At 40.7% G+C, this 18,832-nt stretch overlaps 1 protein-coding gene across 3 annotated transcripts in view; it reads left to right on the top strand.

Annotated features, from left to right (window-relative positions):
• Positions 1 to 18,832, top strand: part of CCDC138 (coiled-coil domain containing 138) — a 75,928-nt gene that overhangs the window by 46,582 nt on the left and 10,514 nt on the right. For 2 of the 3 annotated variants that reach the window (XM_074964397.1, XM_074964388.1), the window contains one exon: positions 3,797 to 3,973. In XM_074964397.1, the coding sequence (XP_074820498.1) occupies positions 3,797 to 3,973 (177 nt within the window). Of the gene's footprint in view, positions 1 to 3,796; positions 3,974 to 4,312; positions 4,857 to 18,832 lie in introns of those variants that run through there. The other variant, XM_074964404.1, reaches the window with a different exon arrangement.

Here is an 18,832-nt window from a genome sequence, read left to right as displayed (position 1 = left end):
AACCTTATTTAATATTTTATATTTAAAATGCTTTAATTGTTTTTCCTTTCTTTTCTGTATCTTTAATAAAATGTTAAAAGGATTTTTAATGGTGTGTTTGCCATGGTACTAAGCAAGTTGAGATCTCTGTACACCAAGCCCCAAAGCTTGTTTAACACTGTTTAATGTTGGACAATAACTGGGTTATGTTAACACTTTTGGCCCATACATTCCCTCTACATTAATACACCTTCCTTCCTCCTGCCCTCCCTCACGAGGAGACCTGAGCCTCCCAGTGTATCCAGTATTGGGGCCAGAGAGAGAGACAGAGCACTTGAATCTGAGATGCCCAATTCAGTGGATTTGAGCTCCCCTAGGGGGGCATTTATCCCTAGATGGAGGGTATACCATGTTTCTGCTTTTGCCATCCCTTGCAGGTTTTCACCATTGGGCTAAATTAATTTACTGTTAAATTGCTAATTGATTAATTTCATCCTTGTTCTATTCCATTTGTGTGTTGAGGTGGTGTTCATCATTATCTGAGCATCTGGAGAAAATGATTAGTCGATAGAGCTTGAGAGAGTACTACCACCTAATCTTTGACTCCTGATTTTAAATGTGATTTTGTACAAATAAAACCCATTCTTTGTTTTGTACAATGTTTTCAAATTTTAGAATATCTTTTGTGGAGAATAGAGGGACAGGGGACTATGTATTTTGGTGAACTGGTAATGTGCTATAGAGAATTGCACCTTTCGGCTGCCAGTGTAAATCCATCCCCAGTGTCAATTTTGGTTCACCATCTACCCTCTGAGATCTATTGGGTGGCTATTCAGAGGCTTCCATGAAATATGTGAGTGATTTCAGGTCAGTTCCCAGTGGGCAGATAGATGTCCACATCACAAGACTACTACCGCTTTTATCATTGGCAGCCTAACCAGGGAGGCTAAGGATTAAATAACTCTGGAGACTGAGCTGTGCTTTCGTACTTACAGATGTGGCCTCTCCAGACTAGGTAGAAAGCACATTAGCATGACATTGTGGAAGTTTATGCTGTCACTGCTTGTGCTATATTTGTCTTATTAAGACTAAAATTCCTGATAAAAGTGTGTCTTAGGTTGGGTTTTTGAAGTTTTTAAAACAGATACATGTTCTAATAATTGGGGGAATGTTATTCTAACCAATAGACTAATGTAAAATATATTCTTAAAATGAGAATCACATTAGTTAGAAGTCCCTCCTGATAGTAATAAACAACCCCCAAAATGAAAAATAGCCATTACCAATACTCATTAACTAAGCTAAACAGCTAAAACCCAATACTTACAATGGTAACACTTTTTAACTTGTCATCATTGCTTTTTACTGTTACTTTATATGCCATGGGTAAGTATGATCTTCAATAATAAAAAGCACATTCATCAAATTACTGCATAAGAATTTTGATCACCCATTGAAAGTAAAGCACTGATTTTCTTCTATTCATAACACAAGAGCTTCAGTAAGATTACTTTTTTCTTCTAAAGCAGCGTTTTTCAAAGTTTAGGTCGTGACCCAGTACTGGGTCGCAGCATGTAAGGCACTGGGTTGCTCTGGTCAGGACCGCCGACTGGGATGTTAAAAGTCCGGCGGTGCTGCCCAGCTAAGATAAGCTAGTGCCTACCTGTTCCGACACCGCGTTGTGCCCTGGAAGTGGCCAGCAGCGGGTCCGGCTTCTGGGCGGGGGGACATGGGACTCCGTGCATTGTCCCCGCACCGAGCATCAGCTCTGCACTCCAAGCTAGGGCGCCTGTAGGCGAGAGCCGCATGGAGCTGCTTGCGCTCCTCCACCTAGGAGCCGGATCCGCTGCTGGCCGCTTCAGGCGCAGCGTGGTCCGCGGTGCCCGGACAGGCAGGAAGCTGTGCCACTGTGCCGCTGACCGGGAGTTGCCAGAGGTAAGTCCACATCCCAATCCTGTGCCCCAATCCCCCACCCCAGCCATGAGCCCCCCCTAAACTCAGAACCCCTTCCTGCATGCCAAACCCCTCATCCCCAGCCCCACCCCAGAGCCTGCACCCCCAGCCCAGAGCCTTGACTCCCTCCCTCACCCCAATCCCCTGCCTCAGCCCTGAGCCCCCCCAAACCCAGAGCCCCTCCCTGCACCCCAAATTCCTCATCCCTTGCCCCACCCCAGAGCCCTGACCCCCTCCTGCACCCCAAACCTCTCATCCCCAGCTCCGTTGGGTCACAAGCATCAATAATTTTCTTCAACTGGGTCCCCAGGAAAAAAGTTTGAAAACCACTGTTCTAAAGTGTTGTAAATCCAGGAGGTGGCACTATAACTAAACTTTTCGTACTACAGAATGGTTCCCTTATATTTAATTATTTCATCCTATAACTGAGTAGTGTGTTTTTAATTCCTAAATCAGAATTTGAAATAGGGAGATCTGAAATAAAGAAACTGTGGTTATTTAAGGTACTTGGATGATTATTTAACCCTGAGTCTCAAGTCTCTGTATATTTTAATATACTGTAGAGTGGTAATCAGCATATAAACTTCAAGATTAAACTTCTCCAAACAAATCCTTGTAAATGGGAATGGAGTAGTTGCAGTCTTTGTCTTTATCCAGTATTCTTCTCCTTCATCTCTAAGCACATTAGTAGATGTCTCCCAAATGTAGACGAACACATAGTCTCAAGTTGGCAGGGTCTGTGATTTATTGATTATACCACGCTTCAAAGGAAAAAACCCTATAATGTATCTACAACCTTAATTTAGTAAGATACATAAACATATGACTAACTTCAAGCAATTTGAAGTCAATGGACTACTTTGTGTATTAAGTTACATATGCATAAGTACTATCCTGAATAAGGGCCCTAATAAGTATGAGAGAAGTTCAGGTTGTCCATTTAATTACTGCTGGAACTAGAATACAATGTAAGCCAAAAAAAAAAAATCACAATTGTCATTTCCGGACTATTTTTATCTTCAGCGTTCATGTGTATTTTTAGGAAATTGGCGTAGTATGTCTTTTATATATCATACATGTAAAACCTGAAGAAAAGTAAATAGATTTGTACATAAGCAGGCTTTAAAGTTATCATAGCCTTGTCCTTCCCTTTCATAGTTTAATTTGTATAAAAAATTAAAGTTGGATCACGAAACTAATTACAATTTGTATTTATTGGCATTTATGTAGCACTTGCTGAGAAACTTTTGTTGGAGGAGAGGAAACAAAGCTGGGGAGATAGACTAACTCAAAATTCAAAACCAGTGCAACATGCTTCTATGTTTTAAAGCCATAACGCAAACAGTGTTACACCTTGAAATATTCAGTGATGTGAAGAAAATAATGTGCATAGCAACAGGGATTGGGATTTCACTGATTCTGTAGATTTATTTCTTGTTGATATTGGGAATAATATGATATTGAGAATAAAATTGAATTTCTGCATTCATCATTCATGCAGTATAGAAATAAGCATTTCTGGTAATTGTAATCTGGATTATAAAGCTTTGAGTGCAGGAGAGGGTTCACTTCATCTCTTGAGAAAAATACTTTAATCTTTGAGTCATACTTTTTAAAAATGTGGGCTGCCCCCAACTTCCCTGTTCTCTACTTTAAACCAAGGCACAGTAAGTCGTCAATTAGAAATACAGGAAATATTAAAATAAAGGTCTAACAATTTAAACCTTAATATCTTGATCCATTTAATCTCTAATTTTATAGCTGTATAAGTATTAATTTCAAAGTAGCTATTTATACTGAGCTTTATAGATCAGTCATTAGAACTGTGATTATAAAATTGTTTGCATTTTTATGTCTCTTTCAGCTGATTATCTGGCTCAGGCATTTGATTCCCTTTGCGTGGACTTGAAGACAGATGAAGGGAAGGCCTTGTTTTTGGAGTACCAATCTGTGCCTGTTATATTAAGTCACTTAAGAATATCCAGTAGAGGTCTGCTTTCCAATGCCATTGATGGTTTACTTCAGATGACAATGGAATCTGGTAAATTTGCTTAGTTTTAAACAATAAAAATATAGTATTATAAAATGAAAAACAAATGCAATGAAACTTAATTCCCAAGTGAAAAAACAGTACGTACTTTCTTTCCGATGTAATATGTAGTAGCAAGTAGTACTTGTCTTTTTGTCATATAAATATAGTAGTTATGCAGCTAGGGAACAGCTTCACAAGCTTGCTGTTTATCTCATTCTTTATGTATAAGTCGATACTTTTGGGATGTTTTTTATTTCTTAAATATATGCAGCATATTGTCAGATCTGTTTTCTGATATCCCTGTTACATTTTGCAACTCATTCTAAGGTTTTTCCATTGCTTCTGTAGGTGATGGGCACATTTCTAGTTTCTCTGAAGTCAGTCTATGCTAGAACAGACATTGGATGCAAGTCCTTCTGCCATCAGGTGGAGAGATGAAAATAGCCAGGCTCTTGTATGAACTCTCTCTATAATTTGAGTGAGTAGCTGATGCTGCTCAGTTTTTCCATTTCTAATAAGTAAAAGTTGACTTTTCTAGATGGCTAGGTGACATTTTTTTGTTTTGTTTACTGTTACTGGATGACCTGGCGCTTTAAGGGGGGTGGGGCTCGTTCTTACCTGTGCCACTTTTAAACTGCCTCCCCAAGTGATTGGTGTTGAGGCTAGGGATCAGGTGATCTCCTGATGCTCAGATAAGAAGCACTGCTTCTCAGGGGATGGAGGCTAGTCAGAGGATGAGAAACCTGCAGGAAGGCTTCTGCAGGAGACCGAGGGTTAGAGAGGACCTGGGGAAGAGGCCTTCTGTGCCAGGCACGCGTGGGACAAGGGCAGAACCTTTAAGTGGAAGAGGCTTTAGGAAGCACCAGACAGCAGGACCTGGGTTTTGGAAAAGAACTATTGAACAAGTGGCTAAGGCATTGTAGAGTTGGAGAAAGGCTGGTTTTAATTTAAGTTGACATTGAACTGTGATATTATTTTAATAAAACAGACCCCAAGAAAGGGTGTTACTCAACAAACAAGAGCTTATGTGCAGTTATTGGTTGGTTCAGTAAGGGGAAACTGAGGCAGAGGCTGGGTCAGATGCTGTATTGGGGGATCCCTGGTACATAAACCTGTTTGGTTTTTAAAAATTTCTGGGTTTTTGGACCAAGAGGGGAATGCCGCTGTGTTAGAAATATTGAAGATAGTCAGCTGGGCATTCTTACATACTTAACTATTTTGGTTCCTCCAAGAACTTAAATTTCAAACCAAACTCCCCATTGTATCTTTGTGCTGGTGGAAATGGGACTGTTTGCTCTGCGTTAAAAAAGATACTCTTACAAATATTACTGGTGGAAGGCTGAAGAGCATCAAATAGCCTAATGAGATGAATGTCACATGTTTGCCTGATTTTAACTCTGCCCCTCTCTCTTCAACCCACCGACCCTTCTTCCCACACCCCTACGCTGCTAGTGTTGCAGTGTTATTTCTGAAGCTACGGTGTTTGCTGCACCAGTATAGCTTGCAACTAACGTTGATTCAGCAGACCTCGACATTGCTCGTAAAGAAAGACCACAAGCTCCGTTCAGTGGCAAAGGCTTGGCCAGGTTTATTGTCATCAAAGCACGGTACTATTGCCCCTCATACCAAGCTACAGGTTCACTAACATATGTATGTCTGTGACAAGGTATTGGCTCAATCAACATAATATTGTCTACTAGGCCAATACAAAACTGCCCCTCCTATGACTTTTTTCCTTTTATACATTGGTACAAACAAGTTGCTTATTACACTCCAGATGTTGTTAGCTACCATCCTCGTGCCTTGTACCTGATAGTTTGAAATCCTCATCCATTATCCTGTCATTCCCTCCTTATCTCACGGGGGATCTGTGTCTTCCTGTACCATCCTCTTAGGAATGTACTTACTTGATTAGCTGATACCTAGCCTTGCTATTCTGACAAGGCCTACTTTGGCTCACAGCCTTGGTCCATAATTTTAACCATGCCTAGGGCTCCAGCAAGGCCTACATCCTTTACTAAATTATTTTCCCCAACACTAATAGTTGTAGATGTTCGTTGAAGTAGTTGTTGGTTGTGTCGGGAGAGGATAGTTAAGGAGTTGTATTCAGAAAAGTGGTTAAAGATTATGACAGCTGGTAGTGTTTGTGGGGGAAGAGTTAAGGTTCTTCTCTGAGTGATTGCACATGACCATTCCAGTTCAGGTGTGTATATGCCCTGTGCACCAGAGCCGGAGATTTTCCCCTTAATGATATCTGTCATGGCAGCACGTGCACCTTCTGCTCTCTCGTGCTGTTGCATGATGGTATAAAGGATGGAGCCATCCTCGGCCTCCCTCAGTTGCTTCTTACTGCTCGTGCCCGGTAGTCAGAGCATGTTGCTTTGTTCTGCAGGTGTTTCCCTTTCAGAAAATTTGTGTTTTCTTGTATGTAGTTAGTGTACTTGTCTATAGTTAGAATTTTGGAGTAAGTTTCATTTGTTATTTTACTTAATTTTTATTTAGAGTGTTGGTTTCTACCTGTTCTGAGAAAAGGATCTAGAGGTTATAGTGGATCACAAATTGAATCAGAGTCAACAATGGGATGCAGTTGGAAAAAAGGACAATATCAATCTGGGGTATATTAACACAAATGTAAGATGCAGGAGGTAACTGTCTCGCTCTACTAAGCACTGGTGAGGCCTGAGCTGGAGTGCTATGCCCAATTCTGGGTCACCACCCTTTAGGACAGATATGAACAAATTGGAGAGTCCAGAGGAGAGCAACAAAAGTGGTAAAAGGTTTAGAAAACTGACCAATGAGGAAAGGTTAAAAAAACTGGGCATGTTTAGTCTTGAGAAAAGAAAACTGGGGGGAACTGATAAGTCTTCATATATGTTAAGGGCTGTTATAAAGAGGAGAGAGATTAATTGTTTTCCATGTCCACTGAAGGTAGGACAAGTAGTAACAGGGGCTTAATCTGCAGCAAGGGAGATTTAGGGTAGATATGAGGAAAAACTTTCTAACTATAAGGGTAGTTAAGCTCTGGAATGGGCTTCAAAGGGAGTGCCTGTCATTGGAGATTTTTAAGAACAGGTTAGACAAAACTCCTGTCAGCGATGTTCTAGGTTTACTTGGTCCTGCCTCAGAGCGGACGGCTGTATTTGAGGACTTCATGAGGTCCCTGCCAGCCCTATAGTTGTATGATTCTGTCCTATCTGGGGCTTGAAGTCCCTGCAGAATTGACAGTGGTCCCCAACGTGATTCTCCTTGAGGACCTACCATGCTATATGTAAGACACATCCTGTACCAATTGATCTTCAGACTTCATCTGGCTTACCTACCAGTAAGGTCCAATCCTTGGTGCCTTGCCTGGTGCTATCCAGATGCAAACTCAGTATGTTGTCCCTGGTATCAGTGTCTCCAGAGGCATGGCACCTTTGTATGATACCACACCTCCCTGGCCATGTGACTCTTCTTTGGTGCCTGATGTAGGTTCCTATGGCCCTCGCTCCCAGAATAGAAGGCATTCCACTCCTGGTATCCAAAAGAGCTCCTGCGGTGGTCCAGGGACACACATCCTTGGGCTGATAGAGAGTGGGGTCCTACCAATGGCCGTATTGAAACAATTGGGGTTCCTCCCCACCACCAGATCCTTCCCAGTTCCTCTACCCTCCAGATCCCCAAGCAGATGTCAGGATAGTTCACATGAGGAATTTCAAGGTTACCCGTGGTACCAATGCCAGTAGCAAGCAGGAACATTACATACCACAATCTCCATCTGGGGAGGTACAGAAAGCTCCTGCTCAACCTTCTTTGCACGCCTCCTCCTCATTACCTGATTGATGAGGTTGGGGTGTCTCGGGAGTCGTCCTCTCTTCAGGATAACTACCAGGCCTACCAAGAGCGCCTTCTCAGGGCTCTGAACATTTCTACACTCATCCCTTGCCAGGTTCTCTGGTTGACTCGACAGTAAATGAAAGAGCACGTCAGGGATGGCCATCGTCTACCCTGAAGGATAAAGATGCAAAACGACTCAACCTTTTTGGTAAGATATATTCTATCGCTAGCCTGCAATTTCACATATCTGATCAGCAAGCCTTGCTGGCCAGATATGATTTCTCTCTGTAGGGCAGTGTTCTCAAGTTCGTCGACAAGTTACCAGAGGATGCCAGGAAAGCATTCTGGGCCATCTTGGAAGAGGGCAAACTCGTGGGTAGGACCTCTCTCTCTCTCTTCCCCCCCACCCCCACCCCCCAAGATGCATTAGATGAGGAAGATTCAGCAACCAGAGCTGCAGTAATGTGCAGGTGTTCATGGGTCAAGACTTGGGTCTTCCATGGGAGGTCCAGCAGACTATTCAGGATTTCCCCTGGGAAAGTTCAACCCTATTCTCTCAGCAGACTGATGAAAACTTTCACAGTCTCAAAAGACTTGAAGGCTAGATTGAAAACATTGGGATTTTACACTCTATTCCCTAAACAGAAACAATTCTGCCCTCAGTCGTACCAATGATACTTGCATTTCATGCTTAGGCAATCTGACCACTCTAGAAAAAAAGGGGGGAAACCGCTAACAAAGTTTGCTGTGTCCACCCTTTAAACTGGTGGCTACCTGTTCTCAACTCCATCGATTCAAGAAAGTAGCATTTTTGGTAGCCATTACCTCTGCAAGAAAGAGAAGCAGAATTATGAGCGTTGGTAGCTCATGCTCTCTACACAATCTTTTATAAGGACAAAGTACTTGCGTCCGCGTCAAATTTTTTTGACTAAAGTAGTGTTGGAATTCCACCTCAATCAAGTGATATACTTTAACTTTTTTCCTAAGCCCCATTCTCATAAGGAAAAAGAGAGACTTCATACTGTGGATGTTAGAAAAGCAGTAACTTTTTATTTGAACAGAACTAGATTGTTTAGGTCATCCTCCCAGCTGTTCATGGCAATTGCAGGCAGGGTATAAGGCCTTCTTGTCTTGACTCAGAGAATCTCATCCTGGATTTCCTCCTAAATGTATCTGTGCTATGACATTGCTAATGTGTACCCCCTATGGGTAAAGTAGTAGGGCACACTACAAGGTCTTGAGCAGCTTCCTTAAGCTTCTGCCTTAAGTACCTATAACAGGTATTTGTAGAGCAGCAATTTGGTTTTCGGTACATACTTTTACAACTTATGCTATACCTCAGCATTCCAGAGATGATGCCAAGTTCGGATGAGTAGTCCTTCAGTCACTCTTCAGGTAGATTAGAAAATCCACCTCCAGACTGCTTGTGAGACACTTGAAGTGGAATGAACATGTGCAATCACTCAGAGAAGAAAAAACAGTTACTGACCTTCGAGATGTTGCAGTTGTCCATTTCATGACCCGCTCTCCTTCCACTTTATAGAAGAATGATCCTGGTATTTTCTCATGGAGGCTGCCCTAATTCTTCAAAAGGGGCCTCATCAAAGACTTCTTCCAGAAGTACTTCCCCTGCTTTACCCATTGATGGATGCAGGAGTTCATTGTTGCCAGAGCCGCCTTTTGGGAGGCTAAGGGCTTCTGAGCTTTCTCGGCTTCAAAAGCATAAGAAGTCAGTATCAGGTTCGTCAGAGTCTCAAAAAAGACATTCCTCCTCAGAAAGCTCCTCCGGTACCAATAGTAAAGTGTGCCCTTCAGCTTACTGTTCTCAGATACTAGCTCATGCTGTGTCTCTTGACCTTGAGCTTCTGACTCTGGTGTCCTTTCAGGGGCCATTGAGACCAGCTCTTGCTCCAGCAGAGACATTGGGTCAGTCTTCTCTGATCTTGGTGGAACAACCATGTTTCTCTTTACTGACACACTAGAAGCTTATGCTGCAGCAGAGACCTTTTGTATCTCTCAATAACACGATTTGTCGCCTCTTGTTCAGGGCAAGGACTCTCATTTGGCACCACCGTGAGTACTACGTGTCTTAGCTGTGGTTCATTTCACAGTGGCTCCACCGCTGTCCAACCCTATGCTGCTGTCCAACCCAACCTCTGCACCAGTGCTGATGCTAATTTGTTGTACGGTACTAGCAGTCAGGAAGTCATCCATGCTTCCTTTGATACTTCGAACCCAGCACTGATCCAGATATCAGTCTCCAAAGACAACCCCCAGTACCACACTGCTGTGGGCTTCAGACTACTCCAGGTCTTTCTTGGAGTCTAAAGATGGCTTGCTGATTACATGTTACAGACACAATGGGACATACTCTAGATCATGCTTTCAGTTCCGCAAGTGATCTCAGATGGGGCAGAGCACAGAACTGGGAGACTTGGACCTGGCATTTCTGGGGTCCAGTACCATTCTGACCCCCTCAGTGGTCATACTGGATGCCATGAGGGACACCTCTAGCTTCCAGGTCACCTTCACCCCCTTGTAAAGCCACAAAAGCCAGGAGGGAAGTCTCTCCGACTGATACCAAGAGTCAGGTGATTGGGGTGGGGGTGGTACTGACCAACCTTGGAGATCGGCACCACTAAGGCTACCCCAGCAGTTGGTGGAACAGCACCCTGTCTCAGTACTGCAGGATCAGCCTTGGAAAGTCTCTCCAATGCCCCCTCTTAATGCTTTGTTCTCATCACTGGATGAGGCCCTGCTACTGGAGATGTCATCCCTGGTACTGGATGATTTCAAGGTATACCAAAAGCTCCTTAGAGGGATGGCAGCTTCTCTTGAAAAGCAAGTTAAGCTTGTGGAAGAGAGCAGCCATAAGGTTATTGACATTCTCCACCTAGCTACAATAGGAAAGATAGCTTTGTTGATGGACATGGGTATCATGCAGCCTATTAAGACTCCGTGGCAGACCCTCTCATCCATTCCACCAGTGGCCAAACTCATTGAACAGAAATACCAAGTTCTGTCTGGGGGAGGGTTGAACATTTTTATACATGTCCCATGCTATGGTCACAGGTAGGGGCTCTGTGAAAGAGAGAGGTCTCCAGGGACAGTCTAAAGCCACATCCAAAGGAAAACACGTAAAGAAACTGTATCTGTTTGGGAGGAAGAGTTTTTTCACAGCAGGATTACAACTTCACATAGCTAACTATCAGGTCTTACTGTCTAGATACAACTATGTCAACTGGTGGTTAATCTCTTAGTTTACAGACAAACTTCTGGGGAGCTCTAGAGAGCAGTTCTGAGCCTTGGTTATAGACCGCCAGTTGGTTGCTTGTTCAGCGCTGCAGACATCACTGGATGTGGCAGATTTGGCATGTCCTATGTTTTTGTCAAAGATGGTTTCTGATTTTGTTTATATATGACTTTTCTTGAATCCTGAGATTTTGATATTTTTCAAGAATATAAGGCTTGAAGAATTTAAGTATAAACATACCTTGTCTCTGTAAACAGATAAATAGAAAGTTAAATTTTTTAGCATATAAACTTTGATAGTTTTTGAACATTTTTTCTACTTTAGGTCTCAATTCTGCAAATAGTTGCATATATGCTTCACTTCACCTGTGTGAGTAGCCTCATTAGAGTCAATGAAATGTCTCGTATAACTATTTGCAGGATGGGAACATAAAAGTTCAAATGGAGATCTTCAGTCTGAAATAATAAACTGTCAAGTTTGTAAATACCGTTAGAAACAATCACCAGTGTGTGGTTTTTTAAGTTTATTTTTATTCTCATATTAGGCAGAACTTTTAAGATAAATAACTAGCAGAATTTTTAGAATTATTCTCCTTCATATCTTATAACACAATAAAAGAATGTCATGCAATTCTGCAATTGAACAAATCATACTCTAAAAGGAGGCCAATATATTTGCTGTGATTATTTTACTGAAAGCCATTCTGGATCGTTTATATGGTTTTGAATGGCATCTGTGCATTCTCATAATTACATTTAGAGATACATTTGCAATGTGATGTGGCAGCATAAAACACCAGTTGAGTTTTGGGTTGAATATGTAAAGACATTTTGTCATAGAACTTGGGGAGGTTATAGGTCCTTTCTGTATGATTGTGGTTTGATTGCATTTGAAATATTGTGTTCCATTCTGGGCAGCTTATTACCTGTAAGGTATTGACACATTTGGAGGGAGTGAAGAAAAGAGCAACAAAAATGGATGGAGATTATAAAGATGGATTTACATCGAAGAATTAAAAGAGATAAATATATATACTTCGCGTATGCAGTGTTGTTGTTGCTGTGTCAGTCCCAGGATATTAGAGAAACTAGGTGGGTGATATAATATCTTTTATTGGACCAACTTCTTTTGGTCAGAAAGACAAGCTTTTGAGCTACATTTAGAAAGAGCTCTGTTAGCTTGAAAGCTTGTTTGTCTCATCAACAGAAGTTGGTCCAATAAAAAAAATTACCTCACCCACCTTGTCTGTCTAATATACCTTGCTTAGACATCTATTTAGGGCATAACAGTGTACAAACATTGCAAATAAACTCGCAGAAACATTTATTATGCTCATTATATTCTGACATAATTACAAGTAATAGGATGAAAATTAGAAAAGAGAAAAATTTAAGCCTTACCTGCTCTGTGGTGGTAGCTGTACTGCACTATCTGCACTAGAGGTTTACACAAATAGTTTAGACTCTTACATTGGCGTTGACCATCTTGCTGAAAATTAAAATCATGTTAGACACTGAGTATGAGAACCCTTATGCAAGAGGTTGTAAACAAGTCTCCAACTGACCTTATTACAGACAACTTTTTAAAAAATGCAAATAAAGAGAAGTAAGTATAAATACTGTGCTTTGTTTAAATATTATGCTTTGACATTTTAAAATAGCTTAAACTATAATTTCTAGGTGATTTTTTTTTTCACGTCATAATGGTTGCTTACAATGGCAGCTTCAGAAAAGGAAATTCTAAGTAGCTTGTCCAGATATTTCACTCAAAACATTCTCTTGCTTTATGAATTTTCAAATGGCTGAACTTAACTAAATGGGTTTAGTTTTCCTTTAAGGGATAAACATGAAAAGCAAATCTTTCCTTGTTATACCTTGTGATGAATTGGGTGTCAGATTTTGTGATGGCCATAAGAACACTGAAATTGCAGCTGGGGATTGAATGATGGAAGGATGATGCAGGAAAGAGAATTTAGTGTGTAACTTAAAATAAATAGATATAACCTAAAGAAATTTGTAGCTACCAAGACGTATGCCTCTCATTGCCCTGATCATTTTGTTTCTTTCCCATTCTTCTACCTTTCATCTGTCTTTGGCTTTTTTGATTGTTTGCTCTATCATGCAGGAACTACCTTTCTCAGGTTTAGAAACCACCTAGCAAAGTTTAGGCACTAGAACAATAAAAATAATAATTAAGCAATACTATATCAGATACATTTTAAATACTGGTCCCAAACAACTGTTGTCATTCATCAATAAGATACAGGCACTTAACTTATCAAGTCGTTCCACTCTCTTTTATATATAAATATACTGCAGGTGACTGTGTGCAAAAGGGAAACAATTTCGTTTCCTCCTAAGTTCTTTGCTGTTCCATAATCATAGTGAGGGACTTCTCCAAACAGTCAGTCATGTTGTTAGTCTGTCACTCACTCGTATTGCTGCCATCTCTTCTCCCTCCCGCTGGTGTGTATGTACATTAGCCACTGATGCTAGTAAAAGTTACATCTCCACGTGAAGTGGAGGCAAAACCCCCTACTGTTTAATTATTCAGCATGAGACTCTCACAAATATGCTTTCTGTCTTCTTTTTTGAAAATGACATATACCTAAGTTTAGAAGGGAGATTTTTTTTCTTTAAAGACAATAACAGCCTGTGAGGTTTTATGACTGGTGACTGATCACTTTCAGGGGAATCTGATGTAATATGTCAACAATAATTAATTGCTTATTGTCCATTGCAGTGTACTTCTGAAACTGAACTACTAATGCAAGTTGGTACAAATTTCTAAGGATACTTGTGCAGGCTTGTACAGAATATTATATCTTGTACAAAATTCCTGATATGACAGATATAGACTTCGTAATCACCAAAAATTTACAAGAAAAATTAAATCTAATTACTACAACCACAGACCACCAAAATAGAATTTTTTCAAATATGTTTTAGAAGCACTTGTTCACTTCCGCAATTATTTTTCAGATAAATGTGCATTTAAATGTATTCCATTAACGTGGGCTTTCTAACAATTTACAGTAGTATCCTTCCAGAAGTTACTAAGGGATTTTGTAAAATTAGTTTATTTAAAAAAAAATCCTCTTAAAATACATAAACTATTTTTGATTGCTCTACTTCCAGCTAATTATATTCTGTGAAATTGAGCAATTCTTTTCACTTTGATGGTTCTTACACTTTATTAAAGTAGCCAATCTTTTCTATAGTTTTTTTAACTTATGCCTTATATTCTGTGTTATAAACTTTATCAAAATATTAACTCTTTTTTTCTTTAAAATTAAATTTTATTTCCAAGGAATAACATAGGGAGGTCGTAAGAAGATGATTTCCCTGGCTTTATATCCTGTGAGCACAGAGCCAATTAAGTAGGGTACTTACGTGTGTCTGCAGAGGTGTGCTTCCTTGGTGTTTCAAATTGGGGATCAATTGCTTTTCGTTTGTAAGCAATTTGGGGCAAGGAATGTCTTTTTGTACAGCGCCTAGCACAGTAGGGCCCTGATCCATAACTAGGGCTTTCTGGTGCTACAGCAATACTACTACTACTACTAATAATAATAATAATGTACTTAGAGGTGACTGCCCTTCTCCGCCCAGAATCCGATTATCTTCAAGTCAGTGGGGAGAGCTTGCCACTATCATCTGCACAAAATGCCTTCAATCTGAGCCTGAAGGCATACATCATCTCATGAATGTCTTTATACTCACTTTATTTTCTGTTGTCTGAAGACATTTTTTTTTTTTAACCAAACTTTGTCTATAAATTAGTTTGCGGATGCTAGTGGTCTTATTCATCTATATTTGATAATACTTATTGTGTTTTCACTAGCTTTCCTGTTGCACCTTCCTGTTACCTGTTCTTAGGAGTAACTCCCTTGGTAAACAAGGTGTTCTTCAGCTTCCCGTTATTATAAAATGATTCACATCACTTCTTCATTGGTTTAACGTAGACTGGGAGGGCTGCTGTCCTTAATATAACTTGGAAATGTGTACTCATTTCTGGCGTCCCTGGGACACTATAAGAATTTCAATTGGTCTTGCTTCAATTGGTGCCTAATAACTAACACAATCTGTTACGCATTTTTGCTCAAGAGAAAAGTTAGTAGCTTTCTAGGTCAAAATTCCTCGAAGTGGCTTATGTGACAAGAGTAGTGGAACTGAAATTCTCTGGGAGATTAGTTCTTTCAGTATGCTAGGTGAGTTTCCCTTTCCTTTGCTCACTTTAAGCTCCTTGCAAATGTGTTAGTAGTGTACATCGATTGCACACATCTGTCTGAGAATTAGGCTACATCTGTAGTCTTGGGGCCCATCTTTATGAATTTAACAAGCTAGACTCACCTTAGCCAAGATCTTTGCAGTGTTACTTGGATTTCTGGGATAGATGATCTTTCTTCCCAGATTTAATATTTTACCATATCTCTCTAACAACTGCAGTGTCTCAACTAAATATTTTTCTTGGCTAGATTAAGGACCTTTGGTGTAATTCTATATGTCAGGCCCATATTATATAGAGTGTTGTAGCTGTGTCGGTCCCACAGAGCTCTTTGCATATCTTGAAAGCTTGTCACTCTCACCAACAGAAGTTGGTGCAATATAAAATATTACTTAACCCACCTTGTCTCTCTAATCCCATATTACTAATTTTAAGAGTAGCACACACATCCATGAGCAGTCTTCAGGAATAGAGCTGGTTATGAATTTTTTGACAAAATATTTTTGTTGAAAAGTGCCAGTTAGTTACAATCAAAGTTTTTCATGGGAATGTAGCAGTTTCAACTGAACTTTCAGCAGGAAGGGTTTATCAGATCCAGGATGACATTTCTGGTGAAAGAGAGACATGCTCTTCCCCCCCACCCCAGAATAGCTAATAGCTTGGTGTTTAGGGGAACCTGGCTCTCCCACATCCCAGGTGAGTGCCATAACCAACGGGCTGTAGAGTCAATTTATCTGGCCAAACGGGTATTTAATTATTTATTCAAAGTGGAACACTTCTAACAGGAGAAACTGAGACCCCCAGAATAGCCAACCTTCTGGTGCTCAGGGTACTCACCTAGGATGTGGGAGATTCAGAGCTGGGATTTGGGTCTCCCACTTGAGATGAGAACGCTAACCACTAGGCTATTGTTTGTTCTGGGGTGCTCTTTCTCTGTTTTTTGCTGAAAAGTCACATTGTTTTGGTTTTGTCTCAGTGCTCAACAGGAAAAGTGTTTAAAATCATGAACACCTTAGCAGGATGGAAAAAGAATTTCCTGCCTAGATCTACCCAGGGTCTTCTGTCTGCCTTAAATTACATGGCCCTGAGATCTTGATTTCAATTTTTTTTCACAATGATCCTTATTGTCTCAAAAGTAAAGTACCTGTAGAAAGACTTAGAGGTACACCTTGGGTATATGGTCGACATAGACAGTCACACTAAGGACAGAATCAGATGGATAGTGACACAGCTCGATACCTGACAGAAATGGTCTATAGCTATTCCTTTCTGGACACAGTTACCTTAGAAAATGAAAATTGTTTTCATGTTGGAACCTAAGTTCCCTTTGTCAGATTGTATTGGGTGTTGAATTGTGTGCTGGAATGATATTCCTTTCCTGAACTACTGTATATATTTTCCTCCAGGAGGATGTTCTTGTAGATCTTTATGAAACTGGCTTTCTGCTGTCTTGTTATGATGTCCGGTATAGTAAAGTCTTCAGACACTTCATAAGTGTATGTTCCAGAGCCCAAATTTCATTTTTTTTAAAATTTGCCTTGTATTACAAACCATATTATTTCCAGAAAGTGGAATATACATTCTTGCCTCCGTTCATCTCCTGTTCAAAATTCCCCTCTAGTCCTCCCATCTCCTGTTGTGGATGGGAATTTTGGATGACTCCATGATTCTCCTGGGATGTGAACCTGTCTCATACAGTATTTTTTTTCCCCCGTGTGATTGGAGAATCTGAGAGTTTGTCTACTCTTTAGTAGAAATCCAGCCCTATTCTTCTGCTCCACATTTGCCTGTTTTATTCTTCTGTTATGTCTTGTCACAAACCTAGATTGTGAGCTCTTTGAGGCAGGGGAACTTTGTACAATGTCTCAATCACTAGGGTCCTGATTCTCGACTGGGGACCCTAAGCACTACCATAACATAATAATGGTAACTTTAGAGAGAGAGATAATTACCTGCCTGTCATTTTGCTTCTCTGAAGATACCTTTGATTTCTATTCACTTTTTCACTGTCCTTTCAATTGTTGATTTTTTTCTGATGATCTCATCCTATCATAAATATTCTTCGTAAACATATTACTCTTGCAATTTAGGAACTTCTCTGTGTCATGCTCATCAAGGGAATTAAAAATAATGTCTGACCTAAAGGGGTGTCTTAAAGAGCCAAAATTCATTGGCAGCTAAAGGACGTCAGCCTGTTTCACTGTAGGGAGACCCAAGGGTAGGAATCCAGTAAAATGATACTTTCAAAGCAGAATTACAAGAATTAATGCTTTCATCTACCTCTTCATGGGTCCTGTAAATGAGGAGGGTTTCTGTTAGCCTATGTTTTGTCAGTCTTCTATCATGAGTAACTCCATGGTCTGCCTTTGCTATTCCTGAGCATTTCCATCCAACAACATGAAACTGACAGTCCTTGTTAGTATCACTACTGTCCACAGAGTAGCAGCATGAAACTGGCAAATTGTTGAAACTGGCAAATAGTTAATTTCACTCGTTCCTGTTAAGTAAAGCTATAAGAAGCAGGAAAAGGCACTGGAGTCATCTGTTTGCATACTCAGGAAGGCGACATTGCATTGCTTTGCATACAGGTTACGTTTGGAAGGGTATCTTCACAATCATATGGGCTAGAAGCTGTATATAAATGAAAGCTTAAACTCTGCAGAAATTGATGAGTTAGACCTTCATGCTGACAAGGGAAAGAGTCCCACTTGTCACTGCCAAGTAGATTTTTTTCAGCCACTGTTCTAAATGGTGTTAGGTTGCTTGAGTTGTGCTTTCTGGGATTACAGTTTATACTGGGTTCAGTAAAGATCCTGAAATAAATTACAACCTTTTATTCACTCCCAGGCTATCTATTATGACTAATAAAAATATATATGTCCTTGGTTTTTTTAAACAAAAATGCATCCATCTTCACTAAATTGATAGCAGCTTGACATTTCATGTATAAAGTACTTTACTCAACACACATGTAAAGGAACTTTCAAAAGAAATATGCTTTCTTCTTTGAGTGCTTGCTCACATTGATTCCATTCTAGGTTTGTGCAGCCCCACATGCACAGTGTTGGAGACTTTTGCCTTGGCAGTATCCATAGAGTCGGCCGTGGCGCCCCCTTGAGTGCCACGCTCATGCGTTGGTATATCAGGCACCGCTGGCCCTATGCCCTCTCAGTTCCTTCTTACCGCCCATGGTGGTTGGTTGGAGTGCCTCTTCTCCTTGTTTCTCGGTGGTCAGTGGTTTTCTCCTGCTCCCAAACCTTGTGTTCCAGCTGTAAATAATTTTGTTTGTAATAGATGAGTAAGTAGCTGTTAAGTCCTGTAGTTAGTCAGTTAGGGTCCTGGCGTGGACTTTCCCCTTAGCAGGGCATGCCCTGGTCTCCGGATTTAAAACCCTGCTATGACTGCAACAGGCCTATGCCTGTTAGTGACCCGCATGGTAGCTGTTTGAAATGCCTTGGGGAATCCCACGTTAAAGAGAAGTGTCGTATCTGTAAGAACTTTCGTCCCAGGACACAGAAAGAACTTGAGGGCCCTCCTCATGGAGGCTGCTCTTCGTCCAGCCTCAGAGCCAGCCC

The sequence above is a fragment of the Natator depressus genome, chromosome 1 (assembly GCF_965152275.1).
Source record: "Natator depressus isolate rNatDep1 chromosome 1, rNatDep2.hap1, whole genome shotgun sequence".
In the NCBI taxonomy this organism is placed as follows: domain Eukaryota; kingdom Metazoa; phylum Chordata; order Testudines; family Cheloniidae; genus Natator; species Natator depressus.
The sequence above is the reverse complement of the archived record's forward strand: the minus strand, read 5'-3'. Positions and strand labels throughout refer to the sequence as shown.